Source organism: Gekko japonicus, unplaced genomic scaffold (genome assembly GCF_001447785.1).
Source record: "Gekko japonicus isolate JY-2015 unplaced genomic scaffold, Gekko_japonicus_V1.1 scaffold2668, whole genome shotgun sequence".
NCBI classification, from domain to species: domain Eukaryota; kingdom Metazoa; phylum Chordata; class Lepidosauria; order Squamata; family Gekkonidae; genus Gekko; species Gekko japonicus.
The window spans coordinates 31,311-49,657 of NW_015167137.1; the positions used below are offsets into that span (position 1 = coordinate 31,311).

At 45.6% G+C, this 18,347-nt stretch overlaps 1 protein-coding gene across 2 annotated transcripts in view; it reads left to right on the forward strand.

Moving 5' to 3' along the window:
• Positions 1-2,745: 2,745 nt before the first annotated feature.
• The window catches only part of LOC107112004 (C-type lectin domain family 2 member B-like), a 23,586-nt gene continuing 7,984 nt past the window's right edge, over positions 2,746-18,347 (forward strand). The window contains exons 1-3 of one of the 2 annotated variants that reach the window (XM_015413061.1): positions 2,746-2,936; positions 11,383-11,482; positions 13,704-13,918. In XM_015413061.1, the coding sequence (XP_015268547.1) occupies positions 11,398-11,482; positions 13,704-13,918 (300 nt within the window). In that variant the 5' untranslated portion in view covers positions 2,746-2,936; positions 11,383-11,397. Of the gene's footprint in view, positions 2,937-10,135; positions 10,188-11,382; positions 11,483-13,703; positions 13,919-18,347 lie in introns of those variants that run through there. The other variant, XM_015413060.1, reaches the window with a different exon arrangement.

Below are 18,347 nucleotides of genomic sequence, written 5' to 3' on the forward strand. Positions count from 1 at the left end.
AGATACGTTTGTCAATCACTAGGTTTCTGGTATAAGGTGGTATCTATGCATCCATCATGTATTTGTACAGTGGTGTCCAGAAAATGTATTTCCTGCAAAGATTGTTTCATTGGCAGGTTGATGGTGGGGTGAAAGTTGTTGAATGCCTGGTTGAATTTGTCCAGGGCTTCTTTATCATATGTCCAGACAATAAAGATGTCATCAATGTAACAGGTATAGGAGAGGTGTGAGTGGGCAGGAATTTAGGAAGCATTGCTCCAAGTCTTAAAAGGCCAGATTAGTGGTCACAGAATTGTGCATGCCCCTTCATAACCTGAACAGCACTTAAACAAATAGCTTTTACTGAAAGGTGGGGAAGCAATGTGTTCAGAACTGGGGTTTTTAAACAAAACAGTATGAATAAAATTATATTGAGCAGTCACAAAGTAAGTGTGAAAAGAGAAGGAAGTCTCTTTGGTCTTTGGGTCCTGACGTGAAAACTTTAGACTATTTGGATCACCATTTCTCCTCACAGTCATAGCAGAGGTCCTGAATTTTCTTGGGTAGACATTCCAATTTTGGGACATTTTCCCTGTAGCTACCATTTCCCAAGAGGGTGGATGTGGTTATTGTGATATTTTAAATTCATGTAGGATGCTTATCTTGGTGTCAAAATATATGTTTTTGAGGTTGATAAAGCCAAATATACCATTATCTTAATTGTAGAGACAGACATTTTCCCCGTAGACACCATTTTGCAAGTTGGTGGATCTTTTTTCACATTCTTGTAGGATGTGACATCTTATTGACATCTTATTGATGTCAAACCACATGTTTTTAGAGTCAATAAAACTCAATACACTATACCTTTTGTTGTAAAAACAAAATAAAGTATTATTTTTAATATTTGTAATATTGGGGGAAATGATATACCTAGACAAACTGTTATTTTTTAATGTTTGTAATATTGGGATGAAATGTAGCAGGAGAATTGTTATGGTGGCAACTCCTAATAGTACAGAAAATAATTTATTGTGCTGCCTAAAATAACAGTAAACAACATATTAGAGTGCTTTTTTATATTTATAATGCTTACATATTGGTTAAGCTCTCATTCTTAAACAAAGGTTGCAGACCGAATACAGAGCAAATTTTGAGTTCAGTGGCACCTTTAAGACCAACTAAGTTTTATTCAAGGCATAAGCTTTCAGGTACATACATAAGTGTGCATGCACATGAAAGCTTATACCTTGGTCTTAAAGGTGCCACTGAACTCAAAATTTGTTCTGCTGCTTCAGACCACCTGAGTCCTCATGCAAAAAGTGATTTGCTATGCAACATTTTTGCAGTTCTTTTGACTCTTGCAGAAGACACCAAAATATTCTGGAGTTCTTACACCACCTGCATGCATTAGAGCTGCAAGTTTTACAGCTCCACAGTGTCAGTAGTTCGTTCACTGTGGTTCTGAGACATTTTGCTGGTATCAAATGCCACTCCACCTCCTCCCAGCCATTGTCCACAGGGTTCAGCATTGAAGGCTTAGGAGAAAGGAGTTACTCTCTGATGACTAGAATGGAGTTAATCTCTGATGACCCACTGAATATATGTTCTCTGATGGAGTTGATGTAAGTGGGAGCATATCCAGGGATTTGGTCATTTTCAAATGTGTCCACATCAGCCTTTCTCAACCATATTCTGATGAGATACTTTCCCACATCTGATTTCCCCCCCCCCTCTGACAGGCTGTCAGTCTCACCAAATGGTTCAAGAAACTTAAGAGGCTGTGTTCTACTGGTTTGGTCTCAACCTTGCTTAAAAGATCATCACCAGTTAGAATGTGGCACTGCTGCATACTTCTGGCCCAAGTTTGGTGATAAAATGATGTAAAGGAATGAAACATCATTTCCCCCCAGCTCCAAATCTGACCAAAGTTCATCTAAACCTTTTCTATGGAAAGCGAAGGCTATGCATGTACCTCAGCGGCAGCTCCACCACAATTATATAATTGACGGTATCACCACACACTTTGCACTATGCTCATTGCCCAACCCGAAACTGGCAAATCTACAGGCAACCTTATAAAAACAAGCATGACCATGTGACCTCCTCAGCCATAAATTGCTCAGGTTCAATTGTCACAGCTGAGTCTTGATAGGAGTCAGCTGTTTTTGAGACCAAAGACAACATAGGGAGTGTCTGTGTGCACTTGGTGCTACTGTAATAGTTTCCAAGAAAACACAACTGAACCTGCTCACATGATGTGGGGAAAAATCTGGTAATTGAAAAAAAGAGACAATTGGCTGCAAAACAGTTGATTAGCATAGACACTGCTTGGCATGATTATTAAAGAAACCCCCACCCCACCCCCAAACTGTCAGGCTTGTACATTCCTAATCTGTTGAATGGGATCTGCGCCTTACTTTCTTTGTTCCCCCCAGAATGGGATATCTCCGATCCACTAGGGCAGTTTAAAACTGACTACTTGCCTTATCCTTCCTTTTATCTAAAATGTTCACAAACTCATAGCTTATGATGTGCTAAACTGCTGTAAAAGCCACACACAGCCTTTTGAGTTTCTCTCTCCTGGGGGTGGCGGGAGACACCCAACTGCTAAGCAACTGAGGCCCAAAGCTCAGGAGAAGAAGCCAAAGCTGATGTGGAGCCTGAAACATGAGTCAGCAGAGGAGCCCACACCTACTGTTCCTGGTTATCATCTGCCAAGCAGGGTGGTGCGATTTCTCAACCTAGACAACACGTTCACCCAGCTCCTCGCCCTTGAAAGGCAAATACTGCAGATGCAGCAGCTTGCTACTCTTCTCCACTGGTGAACGAATCGGCATGCTTTCCCCAAAGCTCTCCAGCTCTTCCTACAGGCACCATAAATCACCTCTCGCACTCAGCAGATCCGTATATACCTGAGTGGAAGACGGCCCTCTTTTTTTAGAAAGCCAGTAAAGGTAAAAAAAAAATTAAAAATTAAAAATCCTTTTTGTAAATACAGTACTATTTTTGTATTTCTGTCTTTTCCCATCAATAGTATGTCATGTGTGTCCTTTAGACACCCAGTTGGGAGGGGCGAAGGGAAATTCCAGTCACTACTGTGTGTGGCAGAGAGATAGTGTGCGGTTCTAATTCCTGCTCTGAAATTCCTTCTACTGAAGAAACCCTGCTTGCCATATCTATGAAACTATGAAGCTTGTAGCTGAATGCCAGCTTAGCTCATGCAAAATGAGCTACTACGATTCAGGACTTGCTGGGGGATGCAGAGGCTGCCCTGCCCTGCCTTACAGCGACCTAGCTGGATATGATGGACTCGTTTAGCCTGTCTCCTTTCTTTCTAGGTCGGGGTCGCCAGTGTGGTACCTGTGGGTGCCATGGCACCCCCTGGTGCCTTTTCTGATGCCCACTGAGTGTTTTTAGAAAGTTGGTGGGGACAGGTAGGGTTTTGCCCAGCAAGGCTTCTGATTGACTCTTAGAGGCTTGATTGGCCGTGCAGATTTTTTAAAATGCTTCCTCGGCAGCAGCTGCCACCACGGCACAAAGATCTGCACTGTGTTATTGACGTTAAGCTGTGGCAATCTTTTTGTGGCTGGCTCTGACAGCAGCCATCTTGTGGCAGTCGTTTTGTCGTAGCGCCCACCATGCCGTGTCAGAATTCCAAATGTGAACACAGGCTCAAAAAGGCTGGGGACCCCTGCTCTAGGGTGATATCTAGGGAAATGCGGTTCCTGTCGCCTCTTGAAATAGATTGAAGATTTGGAGATCCAGGGGAAGATGGCGTCCTGAGCAGACACAATCGCATGGCGCTCTGGCATACGTTTTGGCAAAGTACAGCTGGCTTCAGGGAGAGACGGAATTGCTGTCTTTCCTAATCTGCAAAGAACCAGAGGTTTCCTGATTTGCCCCCCACTCTTCGGTGGCTATTTATCTTATCTATCTTCACAAACTGGCCGGTCTCAGGTAGGCCTTTTTCTGGTGGCCATGGGATTGGGGAAGGAGGGGCTGATATGGCTGCTGAATTTTCTTGCCTGACAGCTAGGACAGTGAGCACTATCTTTAGCCAGCTGAATTCTGTCCTTACTTGCACGCGAAAGTTTATACCTTGAATGAAACTTTGTTGGTCTTAAAGGTGCCACTGGACTCAAACTTTGTTAAGTTGGACCATCTTATTGATGTAGTGACATAGTTTAACTGCAGTAATTGTGTATCAGTGAAGCCATTAATACCATCCCACCCCTCTTTCTGCTTCCCCACTGAGCACTGACTACAAGAGGCTCTTGGTGTGTTAAACACTAGCCAATTGGTGTTATAGACTCATCAGATCTGTCTGAATGTTTTATTGGACAGTAGGATCCCCTTCTGTAACTCCAAATTTGGCATAGTACAGTTCTTATAGCCCAACTAAATATCAAAGGTTTTCCTATTACCCTGAGGATACTTGAAACCCTATACAGCTCCCCCAGAACAAGAAGATAACTGTGATCTTTCAAGACCCCATTTATTCCAATGCTGATTATGCAATGGAAAAACTCTCTGATTTCCAGGGGGATTTTCCTCTACCGAGATGTTAATAACGTTTTACGTCAGGGGTGTCGAACTCATTTGTTACGAGGGCTGGATCTGACATAAATGAGACCTTGTTGGGCCAGATCATGTGTGTCATAAAATGTAATGCCAGGTAGTGGAGATATAAACTTTATAAAGGACACAAACATACAGATTTTTTTTTACTTAAAATAAAAACATGCTTAAAACAGTAGCTCTGTAAGCTGCAAACCTAGTTTTGATTTATTGACATTCATGACAAAAATCTCATGCTCAGAGTTCTGAGTCTAGGACCCAGTGGAAAATATGAAATGGCTGAGCGAGTGAGAGAGTCTGGTGAAGCAAGCTATGGTGCAGCAGCAGCAGCAGCAGCAAAACTGGAAGCAGGAGATGGCCAGTTCAACTGCGGGCCTGATGGAAGCCCTCCGGGGGCCTGATCCAGCCCCCGGGCTGCATGTTTGACACTCCTGTTCTACGTTCCCCTCTTCTTAAATCAGGGTCTTTAAGGGCCAAATCTGAAGCTATGCTTAAGAGTGTGCCCAGTGGCTCAGTCAACCCTTCAGAGTGTGATCTCATTAGTTGGGATGAACCTCCCACCCGTTTGGAATTTAAGGTGGTGGATTCCCCATCTACTTGTGATATTTAGCCACAGTTAGTTTGTAGGATTTCTTTGCATTCAAATAAGATTGATAAAGAGCTGACTTTCTAAATCAGGTCTGGAATGCAGAAATACAGGATCTTTTGGCATCTAGACAATCCTTGTCAAACCACTTCTAGGAGGGACATCTTGATTTCTTGTTTTGTAATTCTGTGTTTTTAGAGGCTTTAGTCTTTGAATAAGATTGTCATAGGGAATCAGGGGATTGTCACCCTCTGGATGACCAATAATGGCTGTTCTATTTTGCCATACATTCCTCCTCAGCTAAGAATCCCTTCAATTTTTGCTCTAATGAGGGTGTCCACTTGGCATGGCAGCCTACTTGTTCTGTTGGTAAGATCTGTGTCTCAGTTTGGATTTTAAGATAGCTTTCAGGAGATTATTATTATTATTTAATTTGTACCCCACCCTCTCCGTGAGCAGGGATTAAGAGATAGAAGGAAGGGTAGATGATCACTCTCTAGGCCAGGTAGACATTAATTGACATCACATCTAAGGGTATAATATTAGAAAAAAACCACTCTTGAAACAAAAGGTCAAGAAACTATACCCTGGTATCAATACTTGCAAATATGTCATTGTTTAAATAAAAAAAACCCATCCAGACACATCTAAAAACAAATCTTACTGCATTTAAAACCCTAATTAAACAACAACATTCTACTTATAAACATTATATATCGTTTGTTTATAAAATACTACTCTCAGTAATACATGTGAATATGCCATCTTATACTAAATACTTGCATAAAGATTGTAATATAAATCTCACTTCAGACCAATGGAGAAAAATCTGGAATTCTTATACCTTACATGCTAAGAGTATATCTATTCATATGCAATTCTTTAAAGTAATTACCAGACAGTAACTAACTCCACAAAAAGTAAGCTATTCCCAAAAGGACAAATCACAATTATGTTAGAGAGGATGTCATGAACAGGGCACCTACAAGCACTGTTGGTTGGGACTGTATAGTTGTACAACAATTTTGGAAACTAGTGTTACAACATATATATGAAATAACTCACTTGGAAATCTCATTGAATATAGAAAATTTGGTATTGAATCACTGGCCAATTGCTAAGCGTCATCCGTTTACTCATAATTTAATAGAAATTCTTTGTGCTGCTGCTAGAGCGGCTCTTGCCAAATTTTGGGAAAGCAATAAAAGACCTACTATCTCTGACTGGCTTTTAAAAATACAAGAATACTGCATAATGGATAAATTATCAGATTCCTTATCACAGAATGAAACAGAAAGTTATGCTTCGAAATTTGTGAAAATATGGTTTCCAGTTCTAGAACATTTAGCGTCTTGCAATGAGCTTAAATGTATTTTAGATGCCATAAATATTGTATATTGAATTTTGTTTATTACTCTTTATTATAGTGTGACCTATTGTTCCTTTGTATTGCTTTAATTGTTTGCATGGTATAGTGAATATTTGTTAACTGTCTTTGTAATGTTTGTACTTGAAGTTTCTTGAACTTTTCCTGTATGTTTATTTGTTCATTTGTTCATTTACTTTAATAAAGTTTGATTTATTTATTTTTTAAAAAACCCTCTGATAACAAGCCAGCAGGTGGGGGTGATGACTTCTATAGTCAAGAAAGCTAACACTTAGGCAGAAAAACTCTCTTAAAAGAGACCAGTTTCTTGACACAGAGTTAGAAGGGATCCTAGAGGTCACCTACTCCAACCCCCTTGCTTAGTGCAGGAATTAGACAACTACAGAAACCAACTCTGCTTAAAGGTCTGCACACCTTTAAAAATGTTTTAAAATAATTGAAAAAAAGCGTTTACAGGAAATATTCTTGTGAAGCTGAGCCTTTAAGAAAGGGGGCAGAGTCCCCAAAAGCCCTACCATAGCTATGGGCCTGGGGAGATTTACCATGTGATCCTGACGGCCACTGAGGTGGATGCAGCTGGCTATCAGCACAATTGCAGAGGTGCTAGTCCATTCCTTATGGATGTACTACAGGGGAAGGAGGAGGAGGAGGAGGAGAAGAAGAAGAAGAGATTGGATTTATACCCCGCCCTTCACTACCCAAAGGTGTCTCAGAGCGGCTTACAAACACCTTTCCCCCCCCTCCCCACAACAGACACCCTGTGAGGTAGGTGGGGCTGAGAGAGCTCTGGCAGAAACTGCTTTTTTTCAAGAACAGCTGTGCCAGAACTATGGCTTGCCCAAGGTCAACCCGCAGGTGCAAGTGGAGGAGTGGGGAATCAAACCCGGTTCTCCCAGTTTAGAGTCTGCACACTTAACCACTACACCAAACTGGGAAAACAACACACTGTCCTCTGCAGAAACACAAAGTTTGCATCCAGTGGCACCTTTAAGACCAACAAAGTTTTATTCAAGGTATGAGCTTGCATGTGCACACACTTCTCCAGATACAAGAAGTGTGCGTGTGCACGAAAGCTCATATCTTGAATAAACCTTTGTTGGTCTTAGGGGTGCCACTGGACTCAGAATTTGTTCTACTGCTTCAGATCAACGTGGCTGCCCACCTGGATCTGTCCTCTTCAAGGCACAGATAGCATAGCACGTGTGCCAGTATCCATAGCAACTCCAGCAACATCCACCTATCAGGAAACAACTGATGATGCCCCCATGAGTGGCAGACACAGGCACAGCCAATAACCAGCTGCCGTTTTGGCCACTGCCTCTTAATGCCACTCCCACTCCCCACAGAGAGCCAATGGACAGGGAGGACAGTCCAGCAGCAGCACAACCCCAACAGAGGCTGGAGCTGACACTTTGATCCCACAAATCTCAAAAGGGGGAAATGGGTGGTTTAGATAATGGGCTGGGATGCTATTTCACACACATACACATCTCTGGCAGCAGTTCCCTTATATCCACCATGGGTTCCCCATTCTACCAACAAATTGCATGTCAGGCGAGCTATGGGAGGTTTTGGGATCGAGGGATCCCCCCCTTCCCAGAGTAGCCACACACACCTTCAGACCACTCACCAGCCTGTTCCCTATGCACATTGCACACAGTAGCCAGCAGAGTGCTGGAGGGGGGGGAGGCCTAAGTGTGGGATCAAGGTGCTGTTGGACCCCTTCTGTGTTTTGTAGCTGAACAAAAAAAGGCATCCAGTGACATTTGAAAAACTGACCTCTGCCATCCCAGCAAGGGCAACCCTGGGTCAGAACCCACCCTCTTGGACGTGTGATGGGGTAGCCCTCAGGGAAAGTCAGAGATGGGAGGGGGAGGAGGTGGGGGAGCTGCTCCCAGGTCCCAGAGGGAGGCAGGATGAGTCCTCCCTAGCACAGCGTGCATGCTGAGGCTGGAAAGCTGTCCAAGGCCGGGTGCTCCTGGAGGTGGTCTGGAACCGGAGACTGAGTAACGTGATGGGAACATGCTCCCAGGCCTCCCAGTAGCGTGATGGGTCATGCTCCCAGGCCTCCCTGTTGAATCAAAAAGGCAGAGAAAAACACAGCAAAATGAACAAAATACAAGAGTTAACACAGAAATTGAAAAACTGCTAGAAAAATATTTAATAGAGTATTAGCACAATAAAAGCATAATTATAACAATATGCCTAGTACCTAATTTTGATACTTTCCCTTGCCTAGTACAAATAAGGAACAGGATATAAAACTATACACAAGGATGTCAATACGGATAATTTTTATTGGGCCTGGTCATTCAGTATCTGGGATGTGATATGTCAGAGCATTTAATACCTGGGAGCTCTCCACTTTTCCTATCTTTTCCTGCTAGACTCAAGAAGGATCTGCACTGTTTGAACAGGTTCTGGCATTGAACCAGGGTGTGTAATGGGCTACTGGAGAGATGCAGGAAGGCTGCTAGGGAGGCTCAGGGTGATTTTTGTAGTGACCTCTTCCTTTCCTCCCTTTTGTCACCTCTGTAGAACTTCAATTCCCCATCCCTGCCCTAGTGCTTCCCCCTTGAATGTTTTTGCAGGGCTGTTCTCCTTGGAGATGAGGGGGAGGCTGTGGGCTGTTGTCCCAAGTAATGCATTCATTTTGGGCCTTTCTGCATTCAGTCTTTACTCCTGATTTTTCCAGAACTCGAGGCGGTATGCCTTTGATTCAAATAATTTCCTTTCATTCTGCATATGTAATTATTCTTCGGTACTTTGTGCCAGAAACTTAAATCTCTGCAGATTATTTTGGTGCCACAACAGTATCCAGGTTTTCTCATTGGTATGCAGAAGTATAGGAACTGCGGTGGCTCAAGTGGTTAAGACGCTGAACTGCAGGCTGTGGAAGGTCGGTAGTTCAGCAGTTCGAGACCCGAGTTGCCGCATGACGGAGTGAGCTCCTGTCTCTAGTTCCAGCTCCTGCCAACCTAGCAGTTCGAAAGCAAGAAATTGCAAGTAGATAAATAGGGACCACTTCGGTGGGAAGGTAACAGGGTTCTGTGCACCTTGGTGTTTAGTCATGACGGCCACATGACCACGGAAATGTCTTCAGACAGCGCTGGCTCTTTGGCTTTGAAATGGAGATGAGCACCGCAACCCTAGAGTCGGATTCGACTGGCTTTCAAGCAAGGGAACCTTTACCTTTACCTTTTACTATGCAGAAGTTATACTCTGTGATTCCCAACAGAAAATTGGAGGGGGGGGAATGGTCCAGAATACAGGCCCAGCATTTGGAGTAAAGTCCTACAGACCTGACCTCAGTGAAAATTGGAAGTAAGCTATACATGCATAATAGGCCATTACTGCCTTTGTGTAATATGAGATACTTTTCCTTTTGGTTTCTGCCTCTTTAAGATCTGAGTTGCTGCTCAGCTCACATAAGTGGGACTGACGCTATTGTTATTTCCTTTGGCCTCTTCGTTATTATAGTCGTACATGAAAAGTTGAATTACAGGTATTTTTAAAATTCTAATTGTGAGCTTTGCAACTTTTTTGTTGCATCCATCCTTTTCTGTACTTTTGCCTTAACTAACAGACACATATTTTTTTGTTACAGGCTTATGATTTAAATGTTCTTTCCCCCATGATTGGCTGATATAAACAGCAAGTGTTACTCTCTCCGCTGTAATGAATCTGCTTAGATTCGTTGCTGTAGATTTTCCTGGATGGGTGGCCGTGGTCTTGGCATTGTAGAACCTTTCCTGAGGAGGTTTCCTGCTTCCTGAGGAGGTTGTTGAAATTCTAATCTTATCTGTAGTGCTATTGTCTGATGTAAAGCCTGTTGTGTTTTTCAGGACAGGAAGCCATGTCCTATTCATTTTTAAACTCTCTTCTTTCCTGTTGAAATTATGTTTATGTTTGTGAATTTCAATGGCTTCCCTGTGTAATCTGACATGGTAATTGAAAGCTCCTCAGGAAATCAGGATAGCTCCTCTATTAGCATGTCCATAGCCTGGGGAACTCCTACAAGACCATGACTCAGCCCTACCCACCTTCTGGAGTAGATATAAATTTACTGCCTACCATTTTCTTCTCACCTTGACACAGAGAGTATTCCATCTTTCTGTGTTTATACCTCTGAGGATGCCAGTCACAGTTACTGGCGAAATGTCAGGTTCTACAATGCCAAGACCACAGCCACACATCCCGGAAAATCTACAGCAACTAATGAACTCCGGCCGTGAAAGCCTTCGACAAAATCTGCTTAGATGTTGTATCATACAGGTAGATGTTTTGACTCTAGTCTTTTAAGAGACAGTTCACAACAACTGCGAAAGGCCAGGCTTCAATGGGACTGCAGCCCAAATTCATATGTTAGCAGAACATTTAGAAACTGGTGTACTTCACTCATGCAGAAATTGTTATACTTCCCTGGGATTGTGTGCACCTTTTCTGTTATTGGGACATCGTTACACTTTACTGGGATTGTTTACACTGCATATAGGGCTTGTTTGCACTCTATATGATAACAATTTGTTTTTTTTGCACTATGAAGGACAATCCCCCACCCCTTTCTTTTTGTTACCTTTGGTACTCAAAATCAGGAGAAGCAGTGGCTTCACTGCTGGACCTCCTGATGGCACCTGGTATTTTTGACCACTGTGTGACAGAAAGTTGGACTGGATGGGCCATTAGCCTGATCCAACATTGGCTTCTCTTATGTTCTTATGGCCTCTATGCCTTGTTGTTGGACCCCCAGTAGAACTGGTTGGCCACTGTGCAAGACAGGATGCTGGACTAGATGGACCATTGGTCTGATCCAGCAGGGCTCTTCTTATGTTCTTTTGTTTCCCTTCAGGGAGTTGTCGCTGTCATGATCAGATACGTTGGCATTGCTGTTGGCATTGCTGTCCCCCTTGTTCTTTTCATCATTACAGTAACTGATTGGTCATCAACAGGTGAGGTTTCTAACGCTATTCTTAGACTTTGGCTGTGTGTAATTCACAGCGATGTTGTCACTTCTTTACTCTGATGAGTGTCTGAATTGAGGAATCACAAGGGTGGTGACAAGTCATGGTTCCTTGTCTCTGTCACAAGCGGGCCTGTAGCTACAGTGGGCCATTTTGGGGCCTGCCCCGCTGACTTTCTGCCAAGCCCCCCCTGACTTCCATCCAGCCCCCTGGCCCCCAGCTCTCTGTGCTGCCTGGAGGACTCCTGACTCTCTGGGCCACCCGGAGGACTCCCCACCGCTGCCCCTTCCCCGAGTGTGGCTTGCTTCCCCAGGCAGAGTGCAAATGCTGCAAAAGTTAGTTGTTTAAAATTTTATTTTAGTTTAATTTTTTATTTTGTGACGCCAGTGCCCCCTGACTTATTTAAAGGCCCCCCCGAGTGACAAGGCCCCCCCGAGTGACAAAATCCTGGCTATGGGCCTGGTCACAAGCCTACCCTCCACCCATGGCTTCTGCATTCAGATGCTTATTGAAGTTGTACAGGGAAAAGGCCCGGCCCTGGATGGCCCAGGCTAGCCTGATCTTATCACATCATGGAAGCTAAGCAGGGTTAGCATTTGGATGGGAGACCACCAAAGAAATCCAGGTTAGCTATGCAGAGGCAGGCAATGGCAATCCACCTCTGAACATCTCTTACCTTGAAGACCCCATGAGGTTGCCATAAGTCAGCTGTGACTTGACAGCAAAAAAGGGGTGGGGGAGGCCCTGGTGAGCCCTGGGATGGGGGGGAACTAAGTTGGCCTAGGCCTTCATCTCCTACCTTGTAGGCCTACCAAGGCCATCACTTTGGCTACTGTGTGAAACAAGGTAATAGACCAGATGGGCTGTTAGCCTGATCCATCAAGGCTACTCTTATAATTCTGTGAATGTCTCCATGGTGCTACTGATAAATGGATCCTAACTGAGGACAAGGGAGTCAAAGCTGCTGAGATCCTTTGCTTATGCCTTTGACTCCCCGTTTAGTCAAGTTATGGGTTCATCGTTTGGATTTAAGCAGGGGTCATTTCCTGCAGGAGCGCACAGGAGCGGAGCCCCGGCAGTAAAGAGCCCAGGGGGCGAGCACATGCAACAAGCCCCACCCCCTGTTCCCAGCAGCCCTCAGTCAGAGCAAGAAGCAGCCAGGTAAGCTGCAGAGCTCCCCCGGCCCCCCGGTCCAAAACAGTCCAGTGGCACCTTTAAGACCAAGTTTTATTCAGGTACAAGCTCTCCCTCCTCTGCGAGGACAGATCTGCACGTCCCCCCCCCCATAGCTAGCAACCCAAAACAGTCCAGTGGAGCCTGAGCGGTGGGTGCTGCCTTCCGACACACTTCTGGTGATGTCAGGGGGTGTGGCATTTGCAAATACGTTATGCTAATGAGTTATGCTAATGAGCTCCTGCACCTCTTTTTCTACAAAATGACCCCTGGATTTAAGTACCTTTGTGTAATATGAGATACTTACGGGTTCATTTCCTCTCCTTAATCTCTAGGCTGCATTGTGCATGACATACAACTGAAAACCCCCGCAGCCACTTCTGCTAAAGAAAAGCATTAGGAAGGTTTAGGCACGTGCAAAACTCTCAACTGCTTCCTCTTGAAGCTAGTTCTCATTATAAGAAAGCCACTGCCAGGGTGCGATTGCATGTATTTGCAAGTAACCTGTAGTTTGAGCTTCATGAGTTTGTCCGTGTGGGGTTTTCGTGGTGGGGATCTGACTTGCACGTTCAGTGTGTCTGTTCATGCCATGATATGGTGCAGTTTGCACATCTGTACTGTGGACAGGGAGGAGGCCATCGTAGGTTTAGCAAAGGTCATGTTGACCACGTGCAAGTTGTGTTGCTGGCGGATACCTTTTGCTGTTTTCATGTATGTAAAGAACATTGCTTTCTCCAAATAATGTTAGTAGCCATTCTAGTCCCTGGGAATATTCCTGCCTCTACTGAGGCGGCCCCGTTCAGCCACAGAATAAACTCTTTGGGGAGTTGTAGAACCTTCTTCTTTGAAGGTTTTCAAGAATATTTTGGGCAGGCATTTCTTTGGGGGAACTTTGCATATGAAATGATCCGTTTGATCTTTTTGGGGCTGCGGATTGAAAGTGGATTATTGAGTGTGTGTGTGTGATTGCAGCCCCAGTGTGTCTAATTGTGGGACTTGGTGTCCAGAGGATAATTTTCCCTCTGTCTTTTCTTAGTGAAGGTCTTGGGGAGAGAATCTAAGCAGCAGCAGCAGCAGCACTGTGACGTGGATGACTCTGTACCCTGCAGGCCGGCCTGCCCCACTGGATGGCTTAACTATGAAGGAAAATGCTACTTCTTCTCAGAGGAAGAAAAAAACTGGACTTCCAGCCAAAGCTTTTGTGCTTCCCATGGCTCCTCCCTGGCTGTGATTGAGACGGAGGCAGAAAAGGTGAGGACAACACATGTGAAGCTTCTAGGAATGAGAGACAACCAATTCTTACAGAGCCAGGGAGAACTCTATGGGAAACCATGGATGGAAGTAGGGGCTGATGGCTGCTGCAAAAGCAGAGGCATTCACAGTGGCAACGGAGTATCCATATGGAACGTTTTCCCTGCAGTTTCCTTTCCTCAGCCCTCCATGGTTGCCATTCCCACCCTGCCACTGGAAGGCTTTATTTTTTCTCTTTAAAAAATTGGTACTAGCCAAACTGTTCCGGTGCTATGACATTGTAACATTACAAGTGAGGGTCCACCAGACTTGAGGAAGGGAATCCCATCTCTCTCTACTCTCTTGCCAAGCCTGGCCTGGTCCCCGGGCCAGGGGCGTAGCTAAAGCCTTCCTAGTGGGGGGGCCCTGGGGAAAGTGGGGAGGCCGGAGTGTGTGTGTGTCAGGGCCGTAGCTAACCCCTTCCTGGTGGGGGGGCCCTGGGGAAAGTGGGGAGGCCGCTCACACATCACCCGGAAGTGACATAATGATGCCGGGCACACTGGGCACACCCCCAGCGTGCCCCGCGTTGGCAATAAAGCTGTGAGCCTGCTAAGTACATTTTACTCTCCATGTAATTCACAAAGCAGAATTTTTGCTCACAAGACTCCACAGCTTAGAGGGAGCATTGCCCCTGATCCTTTTCAAAAATGCATATTCAAAGCTCCAGTCAAACCTCCTCTTCTCTCCCTCTGGTGTGCATGAGTTTTGAAGGCAGGGGAGCTGCTCCTGCCTGCAACCCTTCCTTCCTGCTGGGGTCCCCCAATCTCTATTCAGATGTGCAAAAAAAACCTCTCCGCAATCTCCTCTTGCACTCACCTAGCACAGCCAAAACCACGTGCGTCTCCACCCCTCTCCCCACCTCAAGGAGGGATCTCCAGCCCACAAAGCCGCCAGTCCCGGGGAAAACAGCATTTACACAAAACCCGTGTCCGGAGGAGTCGAGGCACAGGCTCGCCCAACTTTGCAAATGAGTCCCCTTCCTCAGACTCCCCCCCGCCCCTTGACAAAGATCGCAGCGTCGCTGCAGGGGCCCTGAAGGAGCCCCCTCCAGTTTGCCTTCTGGCCCGATTGCCAGGCTGGGGCGAGTGGGGGGCGGCATTTCCTGCCAAGTCTCCCTCCCTCCCTCCCCTTTGCAACAGAAGAGGCTGGGTCCGCATCCCGTAGGGGCTGGCAAGAGGGATCCTGGGAATTGTAGTTTCTGGGTCCTCGGAACTACAGTTCCTGGGGAGCCTCAGCCTAAGGATCTCAAGATGCTATCTCAGCTCCTCCCCTCTAACCGCGCGCTCCTGAGGCGGCGACGGGCCAGAAGCTGCAGCGGCACTGAAGCAATGGGGAGATCACTGGAAAACACAACCAGTTGGCACCAATCCTCCATAACAACTGAGAGCAAAGGACGTCTGCTCCAACTGAAAGGCAAACCCGGGCAGATGGGCCAAAGGATCGACCGGTCTCTTTAAAAAACTCATCACCTCCAGGCGGCGGCTCTTCAGGGACCGGCTGTTATTTTTTGTTCCGCACGGCTCGCACCCCAGAAGACTGGAGGGCGGTCCTCCTCCATGACGCACTGGCGGCCTCCCTCCCGAGTCAGCCACACCACGGACGGCCCCGACCGTGGCCTTCGTGGACCCCTAGCCAGGATGTCTCCCCCCCCCCCCCCCACCCGTCCCCAAGAAAGGCCTGCGCCGCCATCGCCACCTCACTCCCCCGCCCCCCCTTCACGGCTGTGCTCATCCGTGGTGGCAGGGGGAGGGAAGGCAGGCGCTGATGCTGATGCTGCTCTTGCCGCCGCCGCCAGTGGAAGCGAGCGGCGTTGCCACGCTGGCTGCAGAGGAGCTGCCGAAGCTAAAGGCTGCGGAGAGGGTGGCAACCCGCACCGTCCTGGGTTCAGATTTTGGACGCCGGGAGGCGGGCTGGCGGAGGGAGGGGCATCCAGACGTTGGGGTCTTGCTCCCCCGCCCTGCCTCCCCGGACGGGCCCGCATCTCTCCCCCCGCTGAATCCGCCGTTTGGCAGCTCTGGAAGCCCCACAACTCCCCCCCCCTCAAAGAGAGGCCGGGATGCACCAGAGGCTCCCCACACACACACTGCCGCGCGCTCCAGGCCTCGGCGGCGTTGGCTCTTACCGGCTCGGCAGGCTCCGGCGGGGGCCTGCGGCAGCCAGAGCATCGAACTCCGCACCCCCCTTCGTACAGGCTAACCCTGCTGGCGAGCGGAGGCTGCCAGCCCGCCTTCTTTTTCCGCCACAAAGGAGAGCGCCATGACGAGAAGCCGCCGCGCTGAGCCGCTCGGACGCCCCAGCAGCCTGCGGGATGCCGGAGGCGGCGGCGGCGGGGGGGGGGGGGGAGCAAAGGATCAGGATGGAGGGGGCCCGCAAAACCAGCGAGGGGGCCGGGCCCCATGGGCCCCACGCGGGCTACGGGCCTGCGTAAGATCTCTGTGCTGGTATAAACCACTGCAGATTTATTGGCCTTAGTCTAGCTACAAGAACTTTGTCAGATGAAAAACCTGGTGTCTCTTACCCTTTCGTTTTTAGAGTGTCATAATTCAGGATTCCTTGTCCAATTCACTTTAGATTTTATAGAGAAATTGGCTACAAATTTAAACTAACAAATTTTGAATCTGAGAGGCCATAGATTCTTGTCCTTTTAAGATGGCAGAGTATAACTTACAGCAAAAAAAAAGTAACCTTAAAATTGAAGGTATTCTGCAGCTCAGACTGAAGAAGCAGGGATAGCAACATTTCTCCAAGGCTCAGTGTTTAAAAGAGACACACAGACCCACTTGAATTCTAGACACTTTGAAAATGTCATTTTATCAACTTAACATTCATTGGAGAAAGACTGGCACTAATCTCTCTTCATCCTTGCTGAAAGTAAGTCTGATTTAAATGAACATTTGCCTCAGCTCAGAACAAACTGTAAATTTATGTTAAAAAAATAGATTTCTAATATTCATATTGCCATCTGTTCATGCCAACCAGTAGGTTTACATTTTATTCTTTTCCCAGCATGCATTCTAAGACTTTGGTTCCAGAATTTGAGAACCTCTGGGGTGCTTTCAGTACTTGCCATCAAAAGGCAGCCATTTGAGCAAAAAAACTACAACAATCCAAAATGCGACCTACCAATCTGCCTTTTGATTTAAAATTCAGAGGTAGTCAATGACAATTTAAATGAGAATTTAAAATCAAAATCTGAAACATTTTGATGTGGACAGAAATGGCATACTCCAGTTTTAAGCTTTAAAATCACACAAAAAAATCTTTTTTTAAAATTGATCATTAACAGTATAAACCTTAAACATTTAACAGGGTGTTTGGGAAATGTCAGAAATGTTTGTATCATGAGGCATGTTTTCTCACTTATCCACAGCATGGAAAATATCATTATACATTCATATAAAACTACCTAAAAATCCATTCCCAGCTTCATTGCATATGGACCACTAACAAAGAGCTGTAACATCATGTCTTTCCAACAGTGGTACCAAAAAAACAGGAATGACCAAGTCTAAATCTGGTCTACCAGTAATATACGATTTCTTTAGCAGGCAAAAGCCACTGTGGGTCATAAGAGTATAGCAAGGAAAAGAGGAGAGAGCTCTGCTTGAAGTTAGAGAAGGAGAAGATGTCACTGTGGGCCAAGACCGAGCACTGCTGATGCTACCAGAATCAAGAGGATCACTACCCAAGACTTAGATAAAGCACACAACGTACATTGTTTTGCTTTTGCAAAACATTATCTAGGATTATAATGCAGCATTTGTGCTCTGAGAAAAATTCTGCCGATGTAAAATTTGGCTGGAAAACACAGAACGAAGAGAAGGAACACAAGAAAAATCCTTACAAGAATCAATTTACATATGCTTCCCTGATTTAATTCCTGATTTGCTGCCTGACTCAATTCTCCCTTGTCTTTATAAGCATCAGAAGCAAAGTGTCTAAAGGAAAAGTTATTGAATTTTCACTAAACATTAATACATGCAAAGGCTTTTTGTACTTTAATGTTCAAAAAAGGTATGTTTCCCCGTTACCATCCCCCCACCCCCAGCAACTGCCCATATCTTTTCTCATTATAGGCAGTGGTCCAAAACCAATACAAATTAAATAAATATCCCGCTGAGAGCTGTACTTTTGAAAGTAGCCATATTGCCAGGCAGATGTTGCGCTATCTTAAACTGGCTCAACCATCTTTGGGGCTTAAAAAAATATTTAAACTAAAAAAAGAAGAAATTAAAATCTAAATATTATCCTGGAAGGAAGTGTTTGCATTGGTGGACTTTGATTTCATTCACCCATCCACCCCACAGCATGCCATGTGCTTTCATCCTATAATGGTTCTTCTTTGTTAATCTATTTTACACACACACACACACACACACACACACACATA